Raw genomic sequence first — 23,467 nt, 5'->3', positions numbered from 1 at the left:
GATTTTGTACTGTCATACTGGGTCACCCCACATGGGTGCAACCTGCAGAGCTTCCCACCACTTCCAGAGGGACCCAGGTCCCTGGCACAGGCTGGGAGTGATGCCAGGGACCTGCACCACATGCCTGGGCTGTCAGCTGCCCAAAATACCTCCTGGTTTGGCTACCAGGTCTGTGATGCTCTTTATTGCTGCCCAAGCTCCAGCAAGATCCCAGGCTTCCAGGAGGTCCGTAAAATTGGTGGTAAATTAAAAAAACACCCAAACAGACACATTTTAAAAAAGTAGAAATTCAGCAGCTCCCACCAGGCCGCAAATGTCTTGTCCCACCCCACTGTGCTGCTGCTCCCAGCACAGGGCCACTGCCCCCAGGCACACAGCCCACGCATCAGCTTTGTGGCTTTTCATTTAAAATAAGAGGCTTATCCACAAGAAAATGAGGGTGAAAAGAAATTTTTAAAATTAAAGAAAAACCAAAACTGAAGGCAGGTTTGGCCATGGCTGTCCCCATGCTGCAGACAGGAGGGCTGGAGACACGGCCAGGAGATGCAGCACTGGCAGTGACAAACTCCAGAGGGACATGCAGGGACAGCAACACTTTCACATCCCTCTTGTAGTGTTACTAGTCCAGGCAGGCAAAGAAATCCCCTCCAATCCACCTGCCCACCCTCCCAGGCTCATGGGAGTGTTGCTGCCCGAAGCTGGGGGCGAGTCTGGGAGTTGTGGTGGGGCAGGCACAGGGACCCCTCTGTCCCCACACTCCCTGCAGATGGTTCTGGCTCCAACACCACCAAAGTTCTCCTTTGGGGGCCACCTTCCTGCCCCTCCCTCACTCTGTCTCCTTGGACTGCTTGGCTCGTTGCTTGCGGAGCTTAACGAAGGCCTGAGCTTCTTTGTCCCTTTTCCTGGATTCCAGCAGCTGCAGGATCTCATCTGCCAGAGAAGAGGGGAGTGATGGTGGGAGATGCTCCCCACGGCTCCCTCCCGGCTCTGCAGGGGCTCAGCCTGGCTGTGGCACCACGTACCCGTGGGCTTGGGGTGGGTGAGAGGCAGCCGGGTCTGGGGCACCCGGCCCATGTCAGCCTCGTCCTCCTCGGTGTCGAGCCCGGGCAGGTGGCACAGGGGCAAGAAGGCTTCTCCCTCCAGCTCGTTGGCTCCCAACATGTCGTAGTCAAACACGGTCAGCAGCAGACAGGCTCCCTCCTGCCGGCACTTCTCGGAGGGGATCAAGCTGCAGGGGCACGGGGGGCAGAGGGGATCATGGCATCCCACCCCCTCTGTCACAGCCTGCTGTGCTCCACGGGCACCCACAGCCCCAGACCCCTCCAAGCTGAGGGCCCCAGCGCCCTCCCAGGGATTTGGGACTGAAATCCCTGAATTTGGCAGCTCCCGGAGCAGCAGCCCCATGGCAGAGGCTCTGCTGAGGCTTGAGGGGCTTCAGGGGGACTGGGGGGCCCCGGTGGGTGTCAGCCCCTACGTACAAGTCGAAGGCTTCGTCGAAGAGGGGGTGCAGCTCGTTCCTCTTGCACTGGGTGCTCCGAGCCACCACCTCGGGGAACTCGTGCCGGGGCTCCAGGGTGAGCTGCACGAAGGGGTCGCTGGAGCCTGGTGGGGTGCAGACATCAGCCCCCTCCCCTGGCCCCTCTGCCCCAATCGAGGGGGGCTGGGACACACTGGGGTGGCTGCAGGGGGTGCTCAGGGCAGCCTCACCACAACCCCCAGCCCAGCTGAGCATCCTAATCCTGCCCGCAGCGCGGCCGGGGTGCTGCAGGAGGAGTGACCTCTCCTGGAGAGCGCTCCGAACGACAGCCGCGCCCGGGGAAGGTCGCTGCTCACCCGGCCTGGTTTGTTATCTGCCTCTGCTTTGCGTGGTGAAGAAAAGCCGCCTGCCCTGGCTGCTGGCTTGTGCCACAAGCAGTGGGATGTGGGCACTGCTTGGTCCTGCCTGCCACATCCCACTGAACCACCCAGATCCAGCGCAATAACCCCCCTTTTTCCCCAAATCCACCTCCTTGGGTAACAAAGCAAATCAAGAGGGAGTTCAAGCATTGCCAGCATCTCTCCTGACTGGGGCATACCAGGGACAAAGGACAGGAGACCCTGGGGCAGGGTGGCTCCCCTGCCCACCCACACCCACCGTTGGAGTCCAGCGGGATGAGGTTGGTGGCGTTGAGCACTTCCACGCGGAGTTTCTGCTCCGAAGGCCGGTACAGAGCTTTGATGGTCACAGCCCCGTACTTCTCTGAGCTCGTGTGCAGCTGGGCAGTGGGATACAAGGATAAGGATGTTGTGCTTGATCCCCATCATGGAGGGGATGCACGGGGTTGGGCAGAGGCTCGGCAGGAATTTTGGGGTACCAAGGTGTGCTGGAATCTTCTGGGATGCATTGAGCCCCCTCCTGCTCAACGCTGTGGCAAAACCTGCCCCAACAGCCCCAGGACTGGGAGGGTAGTGGAGAAATTTCACATTTCCACAGGCAGGGCTTATTAGGAAGGGTGGGATGTGGGAAGGGGCTGGGAGCACCATCTGGATCCTACCTGCTGCTTGATCCTGTTGCTGAAGTATTTCTGGATGAGTTTGCGGCTGGTGGCGGAGCAGAGAGCCAGGTGAGTCTCCAGAGTCTGTGGGGAGGGGGAGAGGTGATGGTCAAGCCCACGGACAGGTCCACAGCCCGGGGATGTCCTCCCTGGCATCCCTGCCTCCCACAGGAAGCCACGGGGACTCCCCATCTCCATACCCGGAAGGTTGCACTGTGCAGGGTCTCCAGCGGCAGCCCACAGCCCTCGGCGTGGAAGCACAGCTCCAGGCTCTGGGGACAAGGATGCTGTCAGCCACCAGCCAAACCCCTGTCCTTGCCAGGGACCCCCTGCTTCCCCTTGGTACCTTCAGGGCACAGAACAGCCTCTGGCAGTGCTGGACCGAGGGCACCTGCGGCCCCTGTGCTGCTGAGAGCACGGACAGGGTGTGGTGCCACAGGAGAGTGAGGAGGCTGCAGGGGAGAGGGAGGCTGTGAGCAGGATCCAGGGGCTGGGCTGCAGGGATCCTTCAGCTGAAGGGCTCTGCAAAGCCCCAGAAGGAAGCGCCTGATCCTGCCAGCCCTGAAGTGGGATGGCCCCAAGCCCCATGGAGCTGAGGGGATGCTCCTGCCCAAGGGATGGTGCTGCTGGTGGCCTCTTCCATAGTGCATCCCAAGTGCCCTGGTCACCTTTTGAAGTTCTCCTGGACCAGATGCTCATTGAGGTACTGCAGCTCCGACTCCAGGAACTTCATGAGGGGGATGATGGACTGCAGTGAGAGGAGAGGGCATTGGGGAGGACAGGGGGGTGTATCCAGCAGGGCACAGCAGGCCAGGAAGGATCCCAGGGGGCTCCTTCCCACACGGCCAGGCTGTGCCTGGTGTGGTCCTGCTGCTGACATGGGCATCAAGCAAAGCCTGTGGAGCTCTGGGCCCCATCACTGGTGTGTCCTGTGCCCCAGGTGTGGGCAGGGAGCAGTGATGGAGGGTGACAGAGGCACCAAGCAAGCAAAAGCTATCCATGGCTGCCCAAAAAAGATGGTCCAGGAGGGGCTGGACTAGATACTTACATCCTCAGGCTTCTGGGTGTCACTGGAAGATGCGAGCTCCTGGATGTGTCTGGCAATGCCCTTTTCCAGCTGCCGGGGAGAAATGCAGGAAGAAACTTGGACTTTTGCCTCTGCACCAGCCTCCCCATGCCCAGCTCCACCTTGTTTCCATGCCAGGAGAGTTACGGGCTTCAGGACACTGCTCTGGGCCAGGGGAGGGCCGAGGGGGCATCAGTGGCAGGTGGTCACCTTGGTAGCCAGGGCTTGCACCACGTCCCGGACCTCGTGGTCCAGGCAGGCCACGGTGCTGTCCAGTTGGTTGTGCAGAGCATTCTGGATCTGCTGGGGCTCGATGATGCCCCTCATGCGCTGCTGCAGCTGGGCCCAGTCCAGCTGTGATGGCAGCTTCAGCATCTGCAGCCGGAGCTGCTCAATGTTGTTCACCACGATGCAGAGCTGGGGGAGGTGGGTCTGCTTCAGGGTCCACACCCCCTGCAGCATCCCACATCCCCATCCCCAAGGCAATTCATCATTATTCCCGTTCCCATCTCCATCCTCATCTTCATCCCTGGTCCCATCTCCATCACCATCTCCTCACCTGTCCCCATCTCCATCCTGCTCCCCCTGCTCATCATTTCCCTCCTGGTTTTCCAGGATTATGGCTTTTGATGGCCAGCTGTGGAACCCAAACTGGGGATGTCAGCTGGGTTCTCAGCAGCTCAGCTCCCTCTTTCTCCAAAAACCAGGCCCAAATCCTGCCTTTCCTGGAGCAACCTGGACAGGCTCCAATACCAACCTTGTTGGCCGCCTCGCCCTCGTCCTGCTCACTCAGCGACAGAGCCTCAGCCCTCTCCTTGATGAGCTTGCAGTACATCAGGGAGATCTTGCACATGTCCTGCAGGACAGAGAGGAAACCAACGGGACTGAACCAGGCAACACGGGGACCACCGTGGGCTCAGGGAACCACATCACTGGGGTTCTGGCTCCTTCATGGAGACACAACCCCAGGAGCAGGAGGAGGAAACTCCAGGTGCTGATGCCCAGCTGTACAAACCTCCAGGAGATTGACCATGATCATGAAGGCTTTCTCAGGGTCTGGCCAGCTGAGCTGCTTCCAGGTTGTCACAATCTGGGCGTAGCAGGTGGACAGGTCAACGGTGGATGTGCTGTGCTTGTGATACCCGTAAGGCTTCAGCTGAGGGGCAGAGAAGGCAAAAGCTTGAACACAGAGATGCCATCCCAGAGAGCAGAGCTGCTCCCTCATTTTGGGGCTCTCTGACCCATCATCAGCTCCTTATATCCCAGTGTCATCACACGACCACTTTGGAGAGTGGAGATGAGGGTGGATGGAGCAGCACGAGCTCCCTGCTTCCCTCCCTACACGCACAGAGCAAGGGGAAGCAAAGGGGATTCTCACAGCGTGGCCCCAGTGCAGGGTCCTCAGAGCCCATGGGCTGCCAGGGAGCAGTGAGGGAAGGGACACAGGGACGTTGTGCGGGGCCAGGGTGGGTGGGATCAGCTGGCCCAGGGGTCCACACCCTTTGTTATGCCTCTGGGAGGGGAACCAGGCTGCTCCTGGGCTGCCAGAGCACCTACGTGATGATGCACAGCAGCAAGGGAGGGAGGACAGCTGCAGTGTCCCAAAGGGAGGAGGCAGAATTCTCCTCCCCACGTTACCTGGTCCATCTGGATGGCTCTCTGGGCCCTCTCCAGCGCGGTGCTGTAGGCCTTCTGCAGCCACAGGGGCAGCGCCTCCTCAAACCACTGGTGGAAATTGCTCAGAGCCAGGGCTCCATCCCTATGGAGGAAGGCACCGGTTCTCCAGCCCCACAGCACCCGCCACCCCTCCTGCTCTCACACCAACCCCACCCAGAGATGAGCCCAAAACCCTCCTGGAGATGCTCCCATTGACACCAGACACCAACAGCCTGCTCTGCCTGGTGTGCAGTTAGTGATGAAGGATCCAGAGACCCTCTCAGTTAACTGCTCAATCCCTCCCTCTGGCACCTCTCCCCTCTCAGGGCTGGGTACCTGTTTGGGAGGGAATCCTTCATCTGGCAGAGCTCCTGCAGTTTCCTGTAGAGATCAAAGAGGCTCTCGGCCGTGGGTCTGGACATGCTGCTGTCAACCTTGTGCAGCTGCTCCTGGACATGTTCTGCCACCTGCATGGGAGCAAGGCCAGGGGGGACTCGGTGAGGTTTGGCCAGTGAGGTCTGGCCAGGAAGGCTCCTTCTGGAGTGAGGCTCAGCTCAGGGGACTCCTCTTCCTTTTGGGCGGCATTTCAGGAGGTTTGTTGGGTCAAACAGTCCCCATAGTCACCCTGTGGGCACACAGGGATAGAGGGGGAGTTCCTCTTGCTCCCCTTCCAAGCTTGCAACAAGCAGTTGCCACCTGAAAGGTGGCCAAAAACCTCAGCCTGGCTTTAGACCTTATTCCCTTATTCCCCTGAGGGCAGAGCAGCCCAGGCTTGCTCACCAGGCTCTCCAGCTCCAGGTAGGCAATGGAGAAGATGTTCAACTTCAGGTTGCTGCAAGAGAAAAACGTGGAGTCAGGAGCCTGCCAGCCCCAGCCCAGCAAAGCCAGCACAGCAAACCCTGCCAGGCCATGTCCTGGGTGAGGACAGCACAGCTCAAAGGGGCAGGGGTGGGACCAAATATCCCACCTGTGGAGCCCAAGGGCCAAGGAATGAGGCATCAAAGTGCCCTGTCACTCCTGATCCCAGGGAAGGTGGATGGGGGTGAGATCAAGCACCGAAACCTACGTGCTGAACAATTTATTCCAGATCTTTTGGCACTGCTTGAGATCTTCTATCACCTCCAGGAGGAGCTTGGACAAGGCTTTGCTATTCTCCTCTATGCTCTGCAAAGGAAAGAACAGCTTGTTTTCTATGCTCAGACATTCTGAGGTGACTTTATCACATCAGAGGGACAGAGATGGGAACTGACCTTCACCATGGGCTTGAGGTGCTGCTTCTGCATGTGGAACCATTCTGTTGTGCCTGACTGCAAGAGACGAGTCCTGGTGGGATGGCAGGGAAGCAGGAGGAGCAAAGCCAGCTCTGTCACCCCCTTCACTCTCCCTGTCCCTTGGGTGAGGGGAGAACCTGTGGTGGGAACCTGGGGCCAGGTTGAAGGGGTGGGTATTTCCCATGCCACGGTGATCCATGTGGATTTGCTGAGGTGTGGGCATTGGGCAGGGGCTGGAATGACAGGAAGACCCACAGGGTCCCACCCTGCAGGGGCTGGGGTGGCTGAGACCCCCCAGTACCTTCAGAGCTGTGGAGATCATCTGGGGGAGGTCAGGGCTGGGCGTGCACAGCTCACGGAAAGCTTTGGTTTTGCACATTTGGACGAGGACCCTGCAAAGTGAGAAACTGGAGTGAAACCCAGCACCTGCCATCAGAAACAAGCACCTCTCCCCTCAGAGACCCCAAACAGCCTTCCCCTCCCAGCAGCATTCCCCAGAGGGAGCCCAGGATGGGGTTTGGGACAGGACAAGTGTCACAGCAGCCTGGACCGGGGAGAAAGGGCTCCCACTGAGTTTTGCTGAGGCTCGGGGGTTTGTCCATCACAGTGGCCGAGCCACAGGACCCCACAAGCAGCTGGCACCAGTGCCCGACTCACCGCAGCAGGGACTGGAGCCTCTCCGTGGACCTCGGGACAGAGAGGGGGAAAATGATGCGGAACCTACGGATGAGGGAGACCCCGTAGGTCAGCAGGGACTGGAAGGACTCGGCCAGCTCTGCTTTCTGGGGAGAAGAAAGGAAACATGCATTGTTGGAACTCAGAATGTCCCTCAGACATTTTTGGATGTTCCAGGCCCTGGTCAGAAGCATTTGAGACCCTGGCAGCAGCTGTGATTTTGGGTTTGAGCCATGGAATGATTTACCAACCTTGCAGGAAGAACAAGAAGTCACAAAAGTTTAGATATTATAGCAGAAGTAGTCACAAAGTAGAGGGAAGAATTTTTGAGTGCTGTACAGGGGGGTTTTGGTTTTGTACATGGGGGTCAGAGGTTTTAAGATGGATTTGGGATTTGGGCCTGCCCTGTCCTCCCTCTTTCTCCTTCCTCACCTCCATGTTCTTGGTGATGTTGGCACTCACAGATTGGTTTAGAGTAGAAAAGCACCATTTAATATAGGTAATAGGCATTGGGGGAAATCTGTAAACATGTAACATGTAATGTACCATATAAAAGATAGAAAAGCACCATTTAATAGAGGTAATAGGCATTGGGGAAAAACTGTAACCATGTCACACGTAATGTCCCATATAAAAGAGAGCAGCAGCCCTGGCGGGGAGAGAAGAAGCAGTCGGGGTCAGAGAGGATGTCAGGGTGTGTGTGTGCCTCTGCCTGAGCTGTGAGCAAACCACAGCAGCCCCAGAAGAAAATCTTTTAGATAACTTGCAATAAACTGCCTTGAGACTGAACAACAGAGACTGCTGAGCCTTTCTTTGGAAGCTCGGGTTGGAGGAGAAGTTTTTCCACCACACAAAGCCACCCCTGACCTAGGGTGGTCTTCGACAATGCATCACCCTCCTCAGTGACAGGCAGATGCTGGCAGGACCATGGCACCACAGTGGAGGGAGCTGCTGCTCCCATTCCTTTCCAGCCTCCTCCAGGGATGGGGAAAAAGCCCTGATATCTCTGGTAGCTTCTCCCTGGAGGGACTGAACTGAGCTTTGTGCTTAAACCTCATTGCTATGCATGGAAAATCCAGTGCTTCAGCAGGGTGCAGGGATGCTCTGGGAAAACAGGCTGGGAGAAGCAGAAATTGGGTCATATTTAAGTTTTGCAGGGGGGTGTGATTGATCTGATGGCAGGGATGGGGAGGGGGATGTCAGTGCAGAGGGTAAGGGGCTCTCCACAAAGAGGGGGAACAAGCCAACAAACCAGGGGGAATTGGCCTCCAGATACCCTGGCACCCTGTACCCCACAGCCTCCTGCCCCTCCTGGAACCTGGGGACTGAAACAGCCCCAGGGGCTCAGGGAGGAGAGGCTGGGGTGGGTCCTGATCTCTGCCCTCACCTGCTCCGGCCTCAGGCGCTCCTGCACCCAGCGGTACTCGATGCTGGTGATCTGGTGGAGGAGGCAGCTGCTGCTGAACTCCAGGCTCTGGTAGAGTTTGCTGTAAGCCAGCCACTGCCTGGGGAGGAGGGAGGGCTGGGCTGAGCCCCCGGGGGCTGGGGGACACGCAGGAACCAGCCACGGTCACAGCTGGGGTCCCAGCGGGCACCCAGGTGTCCTGGGGACAGCACCTGAGCTCACGGCACAGACCAGCCCTGCTCAGAGGGTCCAGGAAGGCCCCAGGTGCTGCTCTGGGGTGTCCTGGCCGTGGGGTACTCACGCCATGGCCTGGTGGAAGTCAGAGAGGTCCTTCTGCGTGGCGTGCAGGTACAGCACGGTGCTGGCGTGGCTGCTCAGCTCCCCGTCCCAGGAGGTGCTGCCAGCCTGCCAGGAGGGAAAGGGGGAGAAAAGCCAGGGACCTCCTTAAATCAGGGGATCTGGCCGGACAGAACGCACATCCAACCAATATGATCAACGTTCTCCCTTTATTCTCCCTTTATTCGAGAGAAGATGGCAGTTTTTATACACTTCTACATAGTTTACAATTTACAAAGGCACTCTGATTGGCAAGCTAACATTGTTTGTCTTAAGGTGGCCTAAACCTCACACTATAAACCTGTACTACTTCACACCCAGACAGCCCAGTGCATCACACCTTAATACAATTTCTAACTGCGCCACAAATTCTTAATTTCTAAGTGCACCACAAACTCTTAATTTCTAAGTGCACCACAAACTCTTAATTTCTACCTGTGCCACAAACTCTTAATTTCTAAGTGCACCACAAACTCTTAATTTCTAACTGCGTCAGAGGCTGGAAGGCCTCACAAAGCCCAGATCTGAGGCTTTGACTGGAGTATCTCAAATCTCATTCCAAACATAAATCATGCCCTCTTTCTCTCAGAAATGCTGCAACAGGAGAAGGATGTGTCCTGGAGTAAGACAGGATGAGGAGGAGGATGAGGAGGACAGGCAGCATGGAGGGTAGGGGGTATTTGCAGGAGTGGGAGCCCCAGGAAGATGCCAGGCATCATCCTGACCCTCATTCCCATCACACGGCGTGTTGGGGTGTGGGCTGCAAAGGAAGAACTCCCAGCCCAGCTGCTGCAGGGCTGGGGTGATGCTGGTGGCAGCCCTGGTGGTACCTGGTGCTGGAGGATCTCGTGGGACACCAGCTGCTGCAGCAGGTGCCGGTGCACGGTGTAGCTCGGCTGTGTGCGGCTGCTCGTGGTGGCTCTCTGCAAAGAGACAAGGCAGAGAGAGCCATCACCTGCCTGACACACGGGGACGCTGCCACAGTGCTGCCACAGGAGCCAAAAAGCAGGGCTGGAGAGCCAAGGGCTACAGGTGAAGCAGGAGCAGGGTCCTGGTGCTGGCACAGAGCTCAGGGGAGGGTCCAGCACCTGCAGACCCTGGTGCTGGCACCTCTGCTCCTGGGGCAGGCACTGTGAGCCCAGAGCAGCCCCAAGGGACAGGCAGCAGGACCTTTCCACGTCCCATCCCACCTTCTTGTGGGTCAGCAGGAACTGCAGGTGACAGTGTCCCCGCTCGGGATAGGTCTCTGTCCGTGGCTCCAGCTGGTACCACTGGTCATTCCAGCAGTGCAGGTCCTGTGGGCACAGAGGGACAAGGGGGAAGCCCTGGGCAGCTTTCCCAGGAGAAGGATCTCATTCAGAGACCAGGGGATCTTCATCCCATTGCAGGATTCTCTACTGGATTAAAAACACGGGATGTGCAGTGACTGAGTGTGTTGGGATGCCTGTGGCACAGAGAGGGACCTGACACTGGTCTGTGGCTCTGAGACAGGACCCTGGGTGTGCCAGGGCTGGGATCCTGCCCAGACTCCAGAGGGTTCCCTGTTGGAACTCAAAATGTCCCTCAGACATTTTTGGATGTTCCAGATCGGAGGCATCTGAGACCCTGGCACAGCTGGAAACAGCTGTGATTTTGGGTTTGAGCCATGGAATGATTTACCAACCTTGCAGGAAGAACAAGAAGTCACAAAAGTTTAGAGATTATAGCAGAAGTAGCCACAAAGTAGAGGGGAGAATTTTTTAGTATTGTACAGGGGGGTTTTTACTTTGTACATGGGAGTCAGAGGTTTTAAGATGGAGGAATTAGGCCAGTCCTGTTCCTCCTCTTTCTTCTTCCTCGCCTCCATGTTCTTGGTGATGTTGGCACTCACAGATTGGTTTAGAGTAGAAAAGCACCATTTAATATAGGTAATAGGCATTGGGGAAAATCTGTAAACATGTAACACGTAATGTACCATATAAAAGATAGAAAAGCACTATTTAATATAGGTAATAGGCATTGGGGAAAAACTGTAAACATGTAACACGTAATGTACCATATAAAAGATAGAAAAGCACTATTTAATATAGGTAATAGGCATTGGGGAAAAACTGTAAACATGTAACACGTAATGTACCATATGAAAGATAGAAAAGCACCATTTAATATAGGTAATAGGCATTGGGGAAAAACTGTGAACATGTCACACGTAATGTCCCATATAAAAGAGAGCAGCAGCCCTGGCGGGGAGAGAAGAAGCAGTCGGGGTCAGAGAGGATGTCAGGGTGTGTGTGTGCCTCTGCCTGAGCTGTGAGCAAACCACAGCAGCCCAAGGAGAAAATCTTTTAGATAACTTGCAATAAACTGCCTTGAGACTGGACAACAAGAGGCTGCAGAGTTTTTTTTGGAAGCATGGGTTGGAGGGGAGACTTTACCACCACATGGAGCCCCTGAACCAGGCCGGGGTTCCGACACCTGGGGAAAGTCCTGGGGAGTGCTTTGCAGGAGGTGGGGCTCACCTTCAGGCGAACGACCACGTTCCCCAGGAAATCGTCCTGCCCTTTGTCTTTGCGAGCATCTTTAAAGATCCTGGAAGGCACAAACATCCCAGGGGTGGGAAGGTGTCCTGCAGCCGTGACCCGCCCGTGCTCGGGATGCAGAAGGGTGACACAGACCTGCCGCCCACCCTCCCTCCTTCCAAGGGCGATTTTTAAAATCCAGCAGGCAAATAACCATTTTGCAACCCTCAGCACTGACCTTTTGAGGCCGTGGAGGTCCGTCAGCTCCCCCAGCTTGTGCCGCATCGACTCCACCACGTCCGAGTCCCTGCGAGGCAAAACCCGGGGCAGGGAGAGGGGGAGATGCAGGGGATGGAAATCAGAGCAGGGAATTGCATTGACGATGGGGAAGGGAAAGCACAGCAGCAGGGAAGTGTCAGGGTTGAGGCAACCCCCAAACCCAGCCCAAATCTGCAAGCAGATGGTTCTCCATAAATTAAACCAGGGCTTAGGACCAGCGCTGCCTGGGCACAGCCAGCCTGGGCTTCCCTGCTGGCACAGGTCACATCCTGCACGGAAAGTGATGGGGAAATGGGTGCCCAGCTGGCTTTGGGGCATTTTAAAAAGCTGCAGATTGAACCCCAGGAGGCAGGAGCCCCTCGGGCAGGGTCTGGGCTCACTGGGATGCTGTCACTCACCACATGTCCAGGTGGAAGCTGGCTGTCTCCACATCTTTAAACTCCCTGCAAGGCACCAGGAGATGCTGTTACTGGAGTAACACACGAGTGGTGAACTCCCATCCCCAGCCAAGAGCCCTGGCCATGCCCTGCATCCCCCCAGAGAGCAGAGCCAAGGGGTGGGGGTGGATTACAGGATGAAGGTCTCGTTCCACACTGGGCTGAGGGTCTGGTTTATGACTTGGGTGCGATGGATTTGATCTTCAGGGATGAGGTCTTTGACCACAGCCTTCATCCTCTTCTTGTGGTCAGGGTGGGCTGGCTCCTGGCTCCTGGCCTCGATGCCCAGCAGGCAGTATGGGTCACTGAGCCCTGCGAGGGCAGAGGTCTGGGAATTCCACTCAGGAGCAGCAGCTGCCCCTCTTCCCACGGGACACCCACCCCTCCACTTACCACTGACATCTTTACCCAAAATTCCCTTGGCTTCCTTCACAGTGGCTTTCAGGCAGTAAATTGGGCTCTGGAAAAATGAATAAACAGCTATTAATGCGTGGGGTCACCAACCCTGTGAGGAAGGATCACCCCTGCTTGGAAGGATGGGGCTGGAGCAGGACATCAGTGACAACCCCAGGGCACCCCAAATCCCAACCACAGGGGCTCAGGGGCACCGCAGCCCCCCAGCAGCACCCCAGCTGCACCCCGGGGACACTGTACCTCCAGCTCCATGACCTGCTGCATGATGGCACCGTGCTCCTCCTCGTTCATGCCAAAAGCCTGTGTGGATATTGGGGCTGCTGATGGATGCTGCCCTGTTAACAGGGGCTGGAGAGCAGCCAGGGGCTTCCCTCTGCTCCCTGGGCACCAGCAGCAATGCAAGGGGAGAGGAGAGTGGCAGAGTCCAGCAGGAAGGCTGGGGACCAGCTGAAATCTCTTGAGGGAGAGCCTTCCTCCCACCATCCCCAGCCTAAAGATAAACACTTCTCCCCAGGGCTAAGACTTCCCAGGCACAGGATGCTCCCAGCCCTCCAGCTGGACGCTGCTGCTACATCTTTCATGGTGCTGGTTAAAAGCTCCCTCTGAGTGGCCCTGTAGGGGCCAGAGGAATGATTATTGGCTCCAAACAACCAGAGAGAAATTGTGGATGGTGGGGGTCAGGGCAAGTTCTGCACAGCTGGGATGGGGCATTTCTACATCCTGGCCTCTGGAGGATCTGGTCCAGCCCAAGCCCCTGGCACATGGAAAGCCCAACCTTATTCAACATTAATATTCTCAAGTTTGCAAGTACAAGTTTGTTATTCAGCCTCCTGAGAATGTTGTGGTCTCCTGTGAACCACCAGAATGAATCAAAGCCCTTTTAAAAACTCACCGAGCGAGCTTGGGACATCAGAGACCCCTGCCATCCCCTGTAGCTGGGAGGATGGACATGTCAGGGGACAGGTTTTGGGGACCCTGTGAGGAAGGGGATGCACCTTCTGCACATAGGAGTAGAGCTCCTGGGAGTCCCTGACGTGCTGCTGCTCGGGCTTGCCCAGGCGGTGCCGGATGGTGTAGAGAACCTCCTCGTAGAGCAGGGCCAGCTGTGGGGGACAGAGCTGACACCTCCCGTGGGGACAGACATGCTCCAGGCATCTCCCAGGACCAGCAGGGTTCCCATGCACCCCCCAAATCCCCCAGGACCAGCAGGATCCCCGTGCGTCCCCCAAATCCCCCAGGATCAGGAGGATTCCTGTGTACCCCCCAAATCCCCCAGGATCAGCAGGATCCCCATGCGTCCCCCAAATCCCCCAGGATCAGCAGGATCCCTGTGCATCCCCCAGGACCAGCAGGATTTTCCTGCATCCCCAGGACCAGCAGGATTTTCTCCTCACAGCCCCCCAGGTTCCGTGCCAGCCCTGCCACCCCCAGCATCCAGCCCTGCCCGCTGTCCCTGGGGAGCTGAGCCAGGTCCCTGTGCCCCTGCAGCACTGCCACCCCTGCAGTGCCACCGAGGGACACCACAGAGGGGCCACCCTCGTACCTCTGCCTTGGAGAAGCGGTGGGACAGATCCATCTGGGGAGAGAAGAGAAGCAGGGAGCTTTCCCACCAAGAGCACAGCTTGAGGAGGAAGTGGTGGCCGGACAGGGCAGGGCAGCCAGCGTGGTGGCATCACCCACAGCACACCAGGGTGGGATGTCCCAAAGGATGCTGTGTCACCCCACGGCCAAGGGACAATGCCCCCCACCACACACCAGCACGGGGGACTTCACCCCCACGTCCCATTAAAGCCTCCTGGGGGTCACCCCAACAGCAGCTTGGGGTGATTCCCAGGAGGATTGAAAAGCCAAGCACCCACCTCCCATCCCCCAGAGCCACTCACTCCAGGAGAGCAAAGAGTTGAGGGACAGGGCAGGGGGCCAGAGCACCCTGAGGAGCTCCAGGCTGGGCAAGGAGATGCCAAATCCACCAGGATTTGGTGCCCTGCTACAAATCTCTGAAAGCTGCAAGGGAGCACTGCTCATCCCCCACTTGAAGGATGCCCAGTGACAGCACTGACTTTCCAAATAAGAATTAAATCCAAGCAGTGACACTGCCAGAGGAGGGGACCGGTGTCCCTGTGCCATCTGTCATGGGTTGTGGCACTGGAGCCTCTGGGAGTACAAGGGGGTGACACCAAAAAATACAGCAGAAGTTTTTAAAATGAATTTGGATTTTTCTGGGCTGAGGGGCATTTGCAGAGCATGGTCCCAGCACCTGCTCATGCAGGGCTGGCAGGGATGGATGGATGGATGGATGGATGGATGGATGGATGGATGGATGGACGGACAAATCCTACCTGTGGGTCAGCCCAGGCCCCAAAGTGACCTTAGGAACCCCTAACAGAAAAAAAATAAACCAACCCTGAGCTTGAACATTAACATTTGCTTATGGCAAATCTAGGGCTGGCATAATCCCCCGGCCATCTGGACTGAATTCAACCCTTCCAGGCCTGGCAAGTTTAACCCTCGAGCTGCTCCTCTCTCACCTGCCTCCACATCCCTCCTTGTACCCACTGGTGGCTGCTGGGGGCCCTGGTGGCTCAGTACCCGCCTGTGAAGGGGAGCCTGTTGCACTCAGGAGGTCCCAGCCTGCCCCTGCCCAGGTTCCATGCACCTTCTGCTGCTGCTGGCACTGCCCTGCCCGTGCCAAGGCACGGGGGGCATGGCCCCATCCCAAATCCTCCAGCATCCCCAGTCTGTGCTGCCCCTTTGCAAGGTCACGAGCGCAGAGGGACAGAAAAGGATTTGATTTCTCTGCTGCTGTTATTTATTATCAGCAAGATACAGACATCTGCTCCTCACCCAGCAGTGGGGTAGCCCAGGAGGGCAGGGGGAGGAATCCCTGCAGGTTTTGGGGGCAGCTCCCTGCTGTTCCACTCTGCGGCCCGGGCAGCAGGGTCTGCCCCGTGCTGCCCTGTGCACACAGGGCTGGTTAAACTAAAGCTGAGCTGAGCCACCAGGACACCAGGACGTGTTTTCTGCTGCTAATTCTCATGCTAAGAGCCCAGCTCAAATCCAGCAGCGTTGCTTAAATCCAGGTCTGCATCCAGCCCCCAGCATCAGCCCACCCCAGCAGCTGAACGGTGGGGAGGCAGCAGGGACAGGGGTGCTCGGGAAGGGGACAAGTCCCTGAGAGGGGGACAAGTCCCTGAGAGGGGGACACCCCCAGGACAGACCAGGACACCCCCAGGAGCCCAGCACCACGGGCACTGAGCCCTCGTGCTCCAGCAGCACCAGGCAGGGTTATGGTTCCCATCTCACCGGGACAGACACGGGCACCCAGGGGGAGCTGGGCACTTTGGGATGGCCTGGAGCAGGGCTTTGGGGCAGCTGTGGCAGCACAGAGCCCAGAGGGGCTCAGAGGGGACCCTCAGTGGGGGCACAGAGCTGCAGCTGACCCCACACTCGCCCTGGGGTGCCCAGGGGTGTGGTACCCCCCTCTCTCCATCACAGCCAGGTCCCTTTTCCCCCATCCCCCTTGTACAGCCTCCCCTGGGCACAGCCACCCTGTCCTGCCTTGCTGCCACCACACCTCGAAGGCTGTCCCCAGCCCCCTGAGCTCCCATCCACCTACCTCGGGGCTCTCCTCCCCGGGAAGGGTCCCCGGGGGGCTCTGGCCAGCAGGATCCATCTCGGGGGATGCTGAGAGTGGGGCAGGGCTGCAGCTCTGCCTGCAGCTGCGGCCTCCCCCAGGGCTGGCTGCTCGGAGGAGGAAACCACAGCCCTTATCAGAGCGTGGCCATTTTAACAGAGCGGAAACAGCAGAGCTGGGGCTCCTTCCAGAGCGCCCCGGGACGCAGGCGCCCCAGCCCTGCTCCCCAGCACCCCCCTGCCATGGGGGGACACCCCACACATGCCATGGGGGCCAAAGGAAGGCGCCTGCTGTCACTTAGGAACTGGGAGCAAATGGAGAGAAACAGCCCTGAGAAGGCAAAGGCCAGCAGGAGCAGGGGGAGATGGAGAGGATTAGTGAAGGCAACACTGAGGATCTGGGCTCTGATGTGTTTTTGGGATCCATCGTGCCCTGAGAGCAGAGGCAGGGTCCTTGCAGAAAGCAGGGGGTGTCTTCAGCCCCAGGGGATGGGGGGATGTGAAACCCCATGCCAAAGCTGCAGGATGAGGAGTCTTTGCAACACCCAGGAGAGTTGCACAAGGTTGGGCTGAGAACAGAAGCAGCAAAGAGCCAAGAACAGCTCTGAGAAAGGACCTTTTTCCTAAACGGGCTGTGCAGAAAGAGCTGGTTACTGAGAAAAAAAAGCAGAAAGAAATGACGTGGAAAGCTTGTTCTTTACCGTCAGCTTTCATTCTTGTGAACACTTTATCTGCCTGCAGCTTGCCACATTTGCCCTCCCCTCGCAGATCCCTATCAGGATGCTCTCATTGATAACAAACCGGGCTGGGCATCAGGAGATGGTCAGGGTAGAGCCAGTCTGCTGGTTTGTTGTGTCTCCAGGCACAGCTCCCAGGTTTGGAGGAGCTGTTGAGCTGCACAAGCTTTTGCTGCTCAGCAGCCAGACCCACAGCCCGGGGAAGGACAAGGACATCAGCCCCTGCTCAGTGTCACCACCGGGTTTGGTGTCACTGTGCAGCAGGGCAGTGACTCCCCACGGGGAGGTTTTGTCTTTCTGGCCCCTGGATGGCCCAAAAGCCCTAAAAAAAAAAGATGTTTCAGATGTAACACAGACGACAGCGGCTCCACACTGGGATCGGTGGTACTGTGAGAGCACTCAGGGATTTGTGCTGAATCCAAACAGGAAGACATGACCATGGAAATTGCACTGGAAAGTTTGTCTCCTGAATAGCAGAGAAGGAATCAGAATCCACAGCACAGAGCCTCCCAGCACGCTGGCTCCAAGCAGGGCTGCAGGAGGATGCTGGCAGCAGCATCCCTGCAAGAGGAGGAGGGCAGGCAGCTCTCCAGCCTTGCACTAATCCAGCCCTTTAATCGAGGCAGGTTGCACTCTTCTAATTGCTTTAAGAGAGACACAACTTCCCTTTGCCCTGGAGCCCTGTAAGAGCAGGTTATAATTGCAAAAGGGGTTCCCTGAAGCTGTGGGACCAGGCGATGGAGAAAGGGCTGAGAGCAGAGCAGGGGTTTGATGTGGGGGGTAGATTTTCTTTATCCAGGTCAGCCAGCCCAGGACTGGGGCCAAGAGGGGCTGCACAGCATAAAAACACTGCATTTTCAGGAGTAGGGGGATGCCAGGATAATCTACAGAATAAAAATCCAGAGATACAGTGAGACCCCCAAAAGCTGAAATGCGCTGAGATTTTTCAGCCTTGTCCCCTGAGGTCTGAAAAAAGCTGTTTGTTACAATTCTGCTCTCTCCCCTGCCAGGAGGGCTCTGAAAACTGTCCCCAGAAATTGGGTGCCCCAAGGAACTGGGCTTCAGAACCCCTTCTTGGGGTTCTTTAGTTTAGTTTAGTTTAGTTTAGTTTAGTTTAGTTCAGTGCACTTCCCAGTTTGGCACTGGAGCCACCTGCTGAGGATGCCTTTGCTGTCAGAGATGCTTAGAGGTGCTTGCCCAGCCCTGCCAGCCTCAGCCTTGGTTTATCCAGCCCTTTTCCAATGGCTCACCTCGGGCAAACAGCTTCAAAGCATCCCCTCCCTCACTGATGGGGGGATCTGGTGGAGAAGCTGATTCCTGTCCCGTGACAAGCACAAATGCAGTTTATTGATCTGGGACACCAGCTCTGTACTCCCTTGCAAAATGCTGTTAGTGGGATCTAGAGAAAAGTGCATGATGGCCTTTGGAAACCATCGCTGTCATCTTTGCTTTTAGCGTTAATAGCAAAATGCAAAATCTGGCCCAGAAAACAGCAACTCCAGAGGTAAAGGCAGGACATGGACTCAGCATCCTTGAGCTGCTCACACCTTTCAGTGCTCCTTGACAACAAAAAATAACAGCAGTCATGATGTCTCTTGCCTCAACCAGCACAGAGAGAACAGCTGAAAGAGTTGAACCAATCCTCAAATCCACTTCTCTCCTCCTTGTAACACTGAAGAAGTAAAATCCACTCAGAACTATTGCTAAACATCAGGCAGTGACCCTCCAGCCAGAAGCTGCTGGGGTTGTGCAGCCTTTAGAAAGCAAAAGTTCAAGTGCAGTGTGGAAGTGTCTGTTTAAAAGCTCTTTTCCCAGCTGGGCACTGCACTGGTTTGCAATGCCCAGCTGGAAATGCTCAGGCACAGCCCAGCACACAGCTCCCATCAGAGCCAGCAGGGTCCTTGGGAAGGACTCTGTGCAGGGATCACATGGATTCGAGTCTCTGTGCCATGGGAGAGCTGTCTGGTGATCAGGTCTCAAAAGCAGTAAATATCCTTTTTTCCCTGGGTTTTACCAGAAGCCACCTGTTCCACAAAATACCAGTGACAAAAATCACCAAGCTCCAGTAATTCCAGCACCTTGAATTACTCCTTGTCCAGGAAACAATAAGAGAAGCCCTAAAAGCAGCTCCAGAATGAGGATTTCTGGTTAGCAGAGACAATCCTGATAAACTCCTGATCTATTTCCCCACACTGGCATATAATTAGCAAAATATCCCAGACATCAAATGCAGGACTTCCCAAAGGAATAGGGGTTGGCATTCCCCAAAACAGCCCCTGCTTCCCATGCTGGCATCCTGGCTCCCAAAATAACCAACATATATATGCACAATGTGGAGTGAAGCCTTACATTCCTTTTAAAAAGAAGTTATACTAAAGGAAAACCATTTATACCTGTCCCAAATATAAATATACGTCCACAGCTCAGTTGTGAATGGGGCTATAGGTGCTGCTGAGAAAACAGATCTCCAAAGAACAAGCATCATCACCTCTTTGCAGGGAATCATCTTCCCCTTAAAGGAAAACCTGCTAGGAAAGAACCTCTACCTGCATTAATTGTAGTTTATCTCCTACCTCTTGTCTTGATCCTGAAGCCGCAGCCTGGCCTCGCTCTTATCTCTTGGATGGAAATGGGCAAATAGTCAAAAAACTGATTTCAACATGTCCCTCCCTCACTTCTCCTTTAAGCACGGGGTCTGATGACTCTGCAGAACCCAGGCTTTGCCAGGCTTTGGCAAAGGGGAGAGTGCAGGCACCAGGCAGGGGAGAGGAAGGGAAGGTGGCTCCGAAATGAAAGACATCCCTGTTTGCCCCCTTTGGGGCTGCCCAGGTGAGGCATCCCCCTGGGAGCCACTGAGTGCTGTGGGACCAGTGATTCCATACCCAGGAGGGATGTCAGCCATCCCCCCTCCCTCCTCCTGTGGGACCCTCCCGTTACTCCTGCCCTGACCCCACAGCTCTCCTGCCACAGGCTCTCCTGAGCACTTTGGGGGCACCTCACAAAATATAGGGGCACCTGGGAAGGAAGTGGGGAACACACAGTACCTCCCACCTCATCTGGGACATCTTAAAAGGATGTCAAGGCAAACTCCATCCCTCTGGGAAGAGCAAAGGGGACTTCCAGCCACCCACGCAGGACAGGGCAGTTGGGAAAGCTCTGTTCCCCTTGGGAGCCCTATGCAGGAGCAGAGGTTTGGCACAAGAGCTGCCAGCTCCATGTCAGGACATGCAAGGATGACTCTGAGGAAGTCACAGGCTTCAAGTGTAGACCTGGATGTCCCTCATTTGCCTCATAGCACCTTGTGACCACTTTAAAATGTTTTCACCATCACTGTCATGTGCTGTCTTCCACTTCCCTCTCCCAGTGAGATAATTCTGTTTCAGACACTGGATTTAACATCCCCTCACTGCAGGGACAGAGAATGGGGGACACATTTCAAAGCCAATTTATTTGCTGATTTGAGGGCTGAGTTGAGAGCAGCAGGACCTACAGCATGTGCCTGAGCTGACGAGGAACCAGGGGGATGCTTGTGAAGGTGGAAGAACCCAGGGCTGACATCCAGTGTCTTAGGTTCAAATATGTTAGGGGCTGTGTATTCTGTTCCCATCTGTTAGAGGAGGAGCAGTTATCTGATGTTCATTGGGCAGTTTGCTTTATCTCTCCCTTCCTCTGCTGTTCATGGCCACTGAGTGTCCCTGCATGGCTGAGAAAATTCCATCATCCATGGGGAGATGCTCTGCCCAGGGGAGGAGCCAAACATTCCTACCTGGATCCAATCTGACCTGGGAACAGCACAGCAGCCTTTGCCCCCTGCATTCCCAGAGGAGCAGCTTTCTTCCCCTGCATTCCCAGAGGAGCAGCTTTCTTCCCCTGCATTCCCAGGGGAGCAGCTTCCTTCCCCCTGCATTCCCAGAGGAGCAGCTTCCTTCCCCCTGCATTCCCAGAGGAGCAGCTTCCTTCCCCCTGCATTCCCAGAGGAGCAGCTTTCTTCCCCCTGCATTCCCAGAGGAGCAGCTTCCTTCCCCTGCATTCCCAGAGGAGCAGCTTCCTTCCCCCTGCATTCCCAGAGGAGCCCAGGCCCATCTCCCCCAGCCCTGCAGCTCCAGAGGAAAACTCCCCCCTTGTGCAGGATCCTGCTCCAGCAGAAGCACAGCTGGCACTGCAGGAGGGCTGAGCCACCCTGGGATGGGACTGAGCCACCTCCCTGACACACAGGGGACAGGGCTGCTCTGACTCTGTCAGTGGTTTGTTTTCTTTTTTTGTACTATTGCATTTGTATTTTTAATTTTCCTAGTAAAGAACTGTTATTCCTATTCCTGTATCTTTGCCTTAATTTCAAAATTACAATAATTCAGAGGGAGAGGGTTTGCATTTTCCATTTCAAGGGAGGCTCCTGCCTTCCTTAGCAGACACCTGTGTGTTCAAACCAAGACACTCAGGTACCTCCATGCCTCCATGGTGCCCATTAACCAGGTTATTCTGGAGCACGGATGCCAAATTACTGACCAGCTCCAGCACAGAGCATTCTCCCCATGGCTTTTCCACCCACAGTTCTCTCCACACACCTACCAAAGCCCCAGAGGAGCCCAGCAAGCTCCACAATGCTTGTGATGGGAGGAGGCTGCAGGACAACCCCTCCCACCGCCCCCACATTCCAGAGGGACACACCAAGACATGGAATACTCTTTTAGTAAGTCTGTCCCAGTGTGTCCCAGCCAGAGCCCAGCCCTCAAAGAGCAAAGTGCATGGAAAAGGAGGAGGAGGAGGAGGAGACACGACTTGAGCAAGGGCAAGGAAAAGTTTAGAAAGACAGGATTTACTAAGCTGAGCTCATAAATGGAGCCAAGCTGATACCTTTTGCTTCCAGCATCCAGAAACCAGAGGGATTGTGCAGGGAATGGCAGGTGGGCTGGGAGCACCCAGCAGGGAGGGATCCTGGTCTGTTTGCACCCTGGGGTGTGAGATCCAGCAGCCACCACCGGCAGGTACGAGTCCCTGCTCCCCGTGACGTGGGGCACTTGGTGTCCCACTGGGGCCTGTCCTGGCAGCACAGGGCCAGCCCTTGAGCAAGGAGGGGGCTGAAATACTGGTTCCAGTCTCTTGGAGCTGACTCACTCCAGGAGCAGACAGGTGAGTAACACCTGCTCTGGCTGCAGGGAGAGCCTTGACTGAAATAAAGATCCCCACCCTGCACATCTCAGCGTTCTGTCCTCACCCACAAACCTCACTTTTCTGTACAGCTTTAATCTGAAAACTCCTCCTGATCCCAGCCTGCCTTGGCAAAACCCAACTCCAACACACCCCTGGCAGCTCTTCACAGGTGGTGGTGCCTGTGATGCAGCCGGAGCTGCTCATTGGCAAGGGCTGGCTCTACTCCTGGATGCTCTGAGAGCAGCTGGAGCCAAACTTCACCCCACACCTCCTGCCACCTCCAGCAGTGTTTGCAAAGGGAGACAGTGCTATGGGCAGAACTGATAAATCAGTGTCCATCATGTGTCAGAGGCAGTTTGACCATCTACAGCTCTGGGAGTGGTGGGAAGTCCTCAGGATCTCCAAAGGAAGGCACATACAGGACAGGGAGGTCCTGGCCAGGTGGGCCTAATCCCTCTCTCTACAACTGCTTAGTGCATTCCCCCAGCCAGAAAGAAATCAATGCATGAAGCTGGAGCATTTGAGGTAAAACCTGGGCAGAATGGTGTGGAGGAAGATGTTTCTTCGTCTGGAGGCAACCCCAGGCAAGCACACACAGGACGGAGCAATCCTTCCAGGGTAAGGATCCTTAATCCCTAAGGATGGGGTAATCCTTCCAAGGTAAAGAACTTCCCCAGCCCCAGGGATAGCACCAGGATTTCAGGGCTGACAGCAGGAAGTCTGTCAGCAGCACCTGCGGTTCCTGCAGCAACACTTCTTTGCACAAGATCTCAAAGCACTTTGGAAATAGCCAGTTACCCCACACTCCTCAGAGGAGGGAAGCAGCTGCATTTCCCAGCATCAGGGGCAGGGAGAGACCTCTCAGCTGGAGAGCCCAGGTCACATCAGAGACAGCTCTAGGTGGTGCTGGAAAAGTCTGATTCTGTCAAAGCCTCCAACACTAATTGTTCCCTGTGCCTCTTCTCTCCCTTCAGTAGTGTAACACCAGCCAAGTTTTGGAGTTTAATGGTACCAATCTGGCTGTCACATGGCAGCCTCCTGCTGCACAGCCAGTTAATCATTGAGGCAGGAACCAGACCTGGAGACGTGTCAGTGAACAACATTTCTTCCTGCCCTACTCCCACACAGCTTCAGAGCAGCAGAGACTTCAATTTGCACGGCCCTGCTTTAATATTTAAAACGTTCTGTGTGGGCAGCAGGACTGGTGACCCTTCTACTCTCCCTGAGCCCTTTCCCAAGCAGAGAACAGCAATCAGTTTCCATCAGGGGATGGCAGGGAGTGCTGAGTACCAAAGCCAGATTTGGGCATTTTGGCAGGGATTCTCACCAGCACCCATAAATCTGGATTCCCAAATCATTTTGCTCCACTCAGCCC

General features: G+C 56.0%; 1 protein-coding gene across 9 annotated transcripts; it reads right to left on the bottom strand.

Annotated features, from left to right (window-relative positions):
- Positions 1–435: 435 nt before the first annotated feature.
- On the bottom strand, positions 436–22,275 carry UNC13D (unc-13 homolog D). Of its 9 annotated transcripts, none has more exons than XM_085556980.1 (33): positions 19,515–19,579; positions 14,911–14,950; positions 14,115–14,147; positions 13,567–13,674; positions 12,812–12,871; positions 12,551–12,617; positions 12,292–12,469; positions 12,119–12,163; positions 11,680–11,748; positions 11,442–11,511; positions 10,134–10,238; positions 9,774–9,866; positions 8,909–9,012; positions 8,590–8,707; positions 7,185–7,309; positions 6,829–6,919; positions 6,507–6,677; positions 6,323–6,420; positions 6,037–6,088; positions 5,593–5,723; positions 5,239–5,359; positions 4,616–4,756; positions 4,358–4,456; positions 3,811–4,017; positions 3,583–3,651; positions 3,203–3,282; positions 2,881–2,986; positions 2,735–2,806; positions 2,535–2,618; positions 2,135–2,255; positions 1,479–1,602; positions 1,023–1,228; positions 436–930 (listed from the first exon to the last, which is right to left on the bottom strand). In XM_085556980.1, the coding sequence occupies exons 3-33, from the start codon at positions 14,145–14,147 to the stop codon at positions 827–829; spliced, it is 3,252 nt and encodes a 1,083-aa protein (XP_085413106.1). In that variant the 5' UTR covers positions 14,911–14,950; positions 19,515–19,579; the 3' UTR covers positions 436–826. The 9 variants fall into 9 exon arrangements, with proteins under 9 accessions (XP_085413106.1, XP_085413105.1, XP_085413100.1 ...); XM_085556979.1 differs by lacking the exon at positions 19,515–19,579 and adding an exon at positions 16,188–16,318; XM_085556974.1 differs by lacking the exons at positions 14,911–14,950; positions 19,515–19,579 and adding an exon at positions 21,796–22,275.
- Between the last annotated feature and the right edge of the window lie 1,192 nt (positions 22,276–23,467).

The sequence above is a fragment of the Lonchura striata genome, chromosome 18, assembly GCF_050655825.1.
Source record: "Lonchura striata isolate lonStrDom1 chromosome 18, ASM5065582v1, whole genome shotgun sequence".
In the NCBI taxonomy this organism is placed as follows: Eukaryota; Metazoa; Chordata; class Aves; order Passeriformes; family Estrildidae; genus Lonchura; species Lonchura striata.
This window is presented reverse-complemented; position numbering and strand designations above follow the sequence as displayed.

Excerpts from the sequence above, each read along its gene's own strand:
- UNC13D (XM_085556974.1), bottom strand. The coding sequence starts at position 22,137 with ATGTGCAGGGTGGGGATCTTTATTTCAGTCAAGGCTCTCCCTGCAGCC. Across the intron at positions 4,757-5,238 it reads GAGCCATCCAGATGGACCAG|CTGAAGCCTTACGGGTATCA; the intron begins GTAACGTGGGGA and ends TCTGCCCCTCAG. Across the intron at positions 2,619-2,734 it reads TGCACAGTGCAACCTTCCGG|ACTCTGGAGACTCACCTGGC; the intron begins GTATGGAGATGG and ends CCCTCCCCACAG.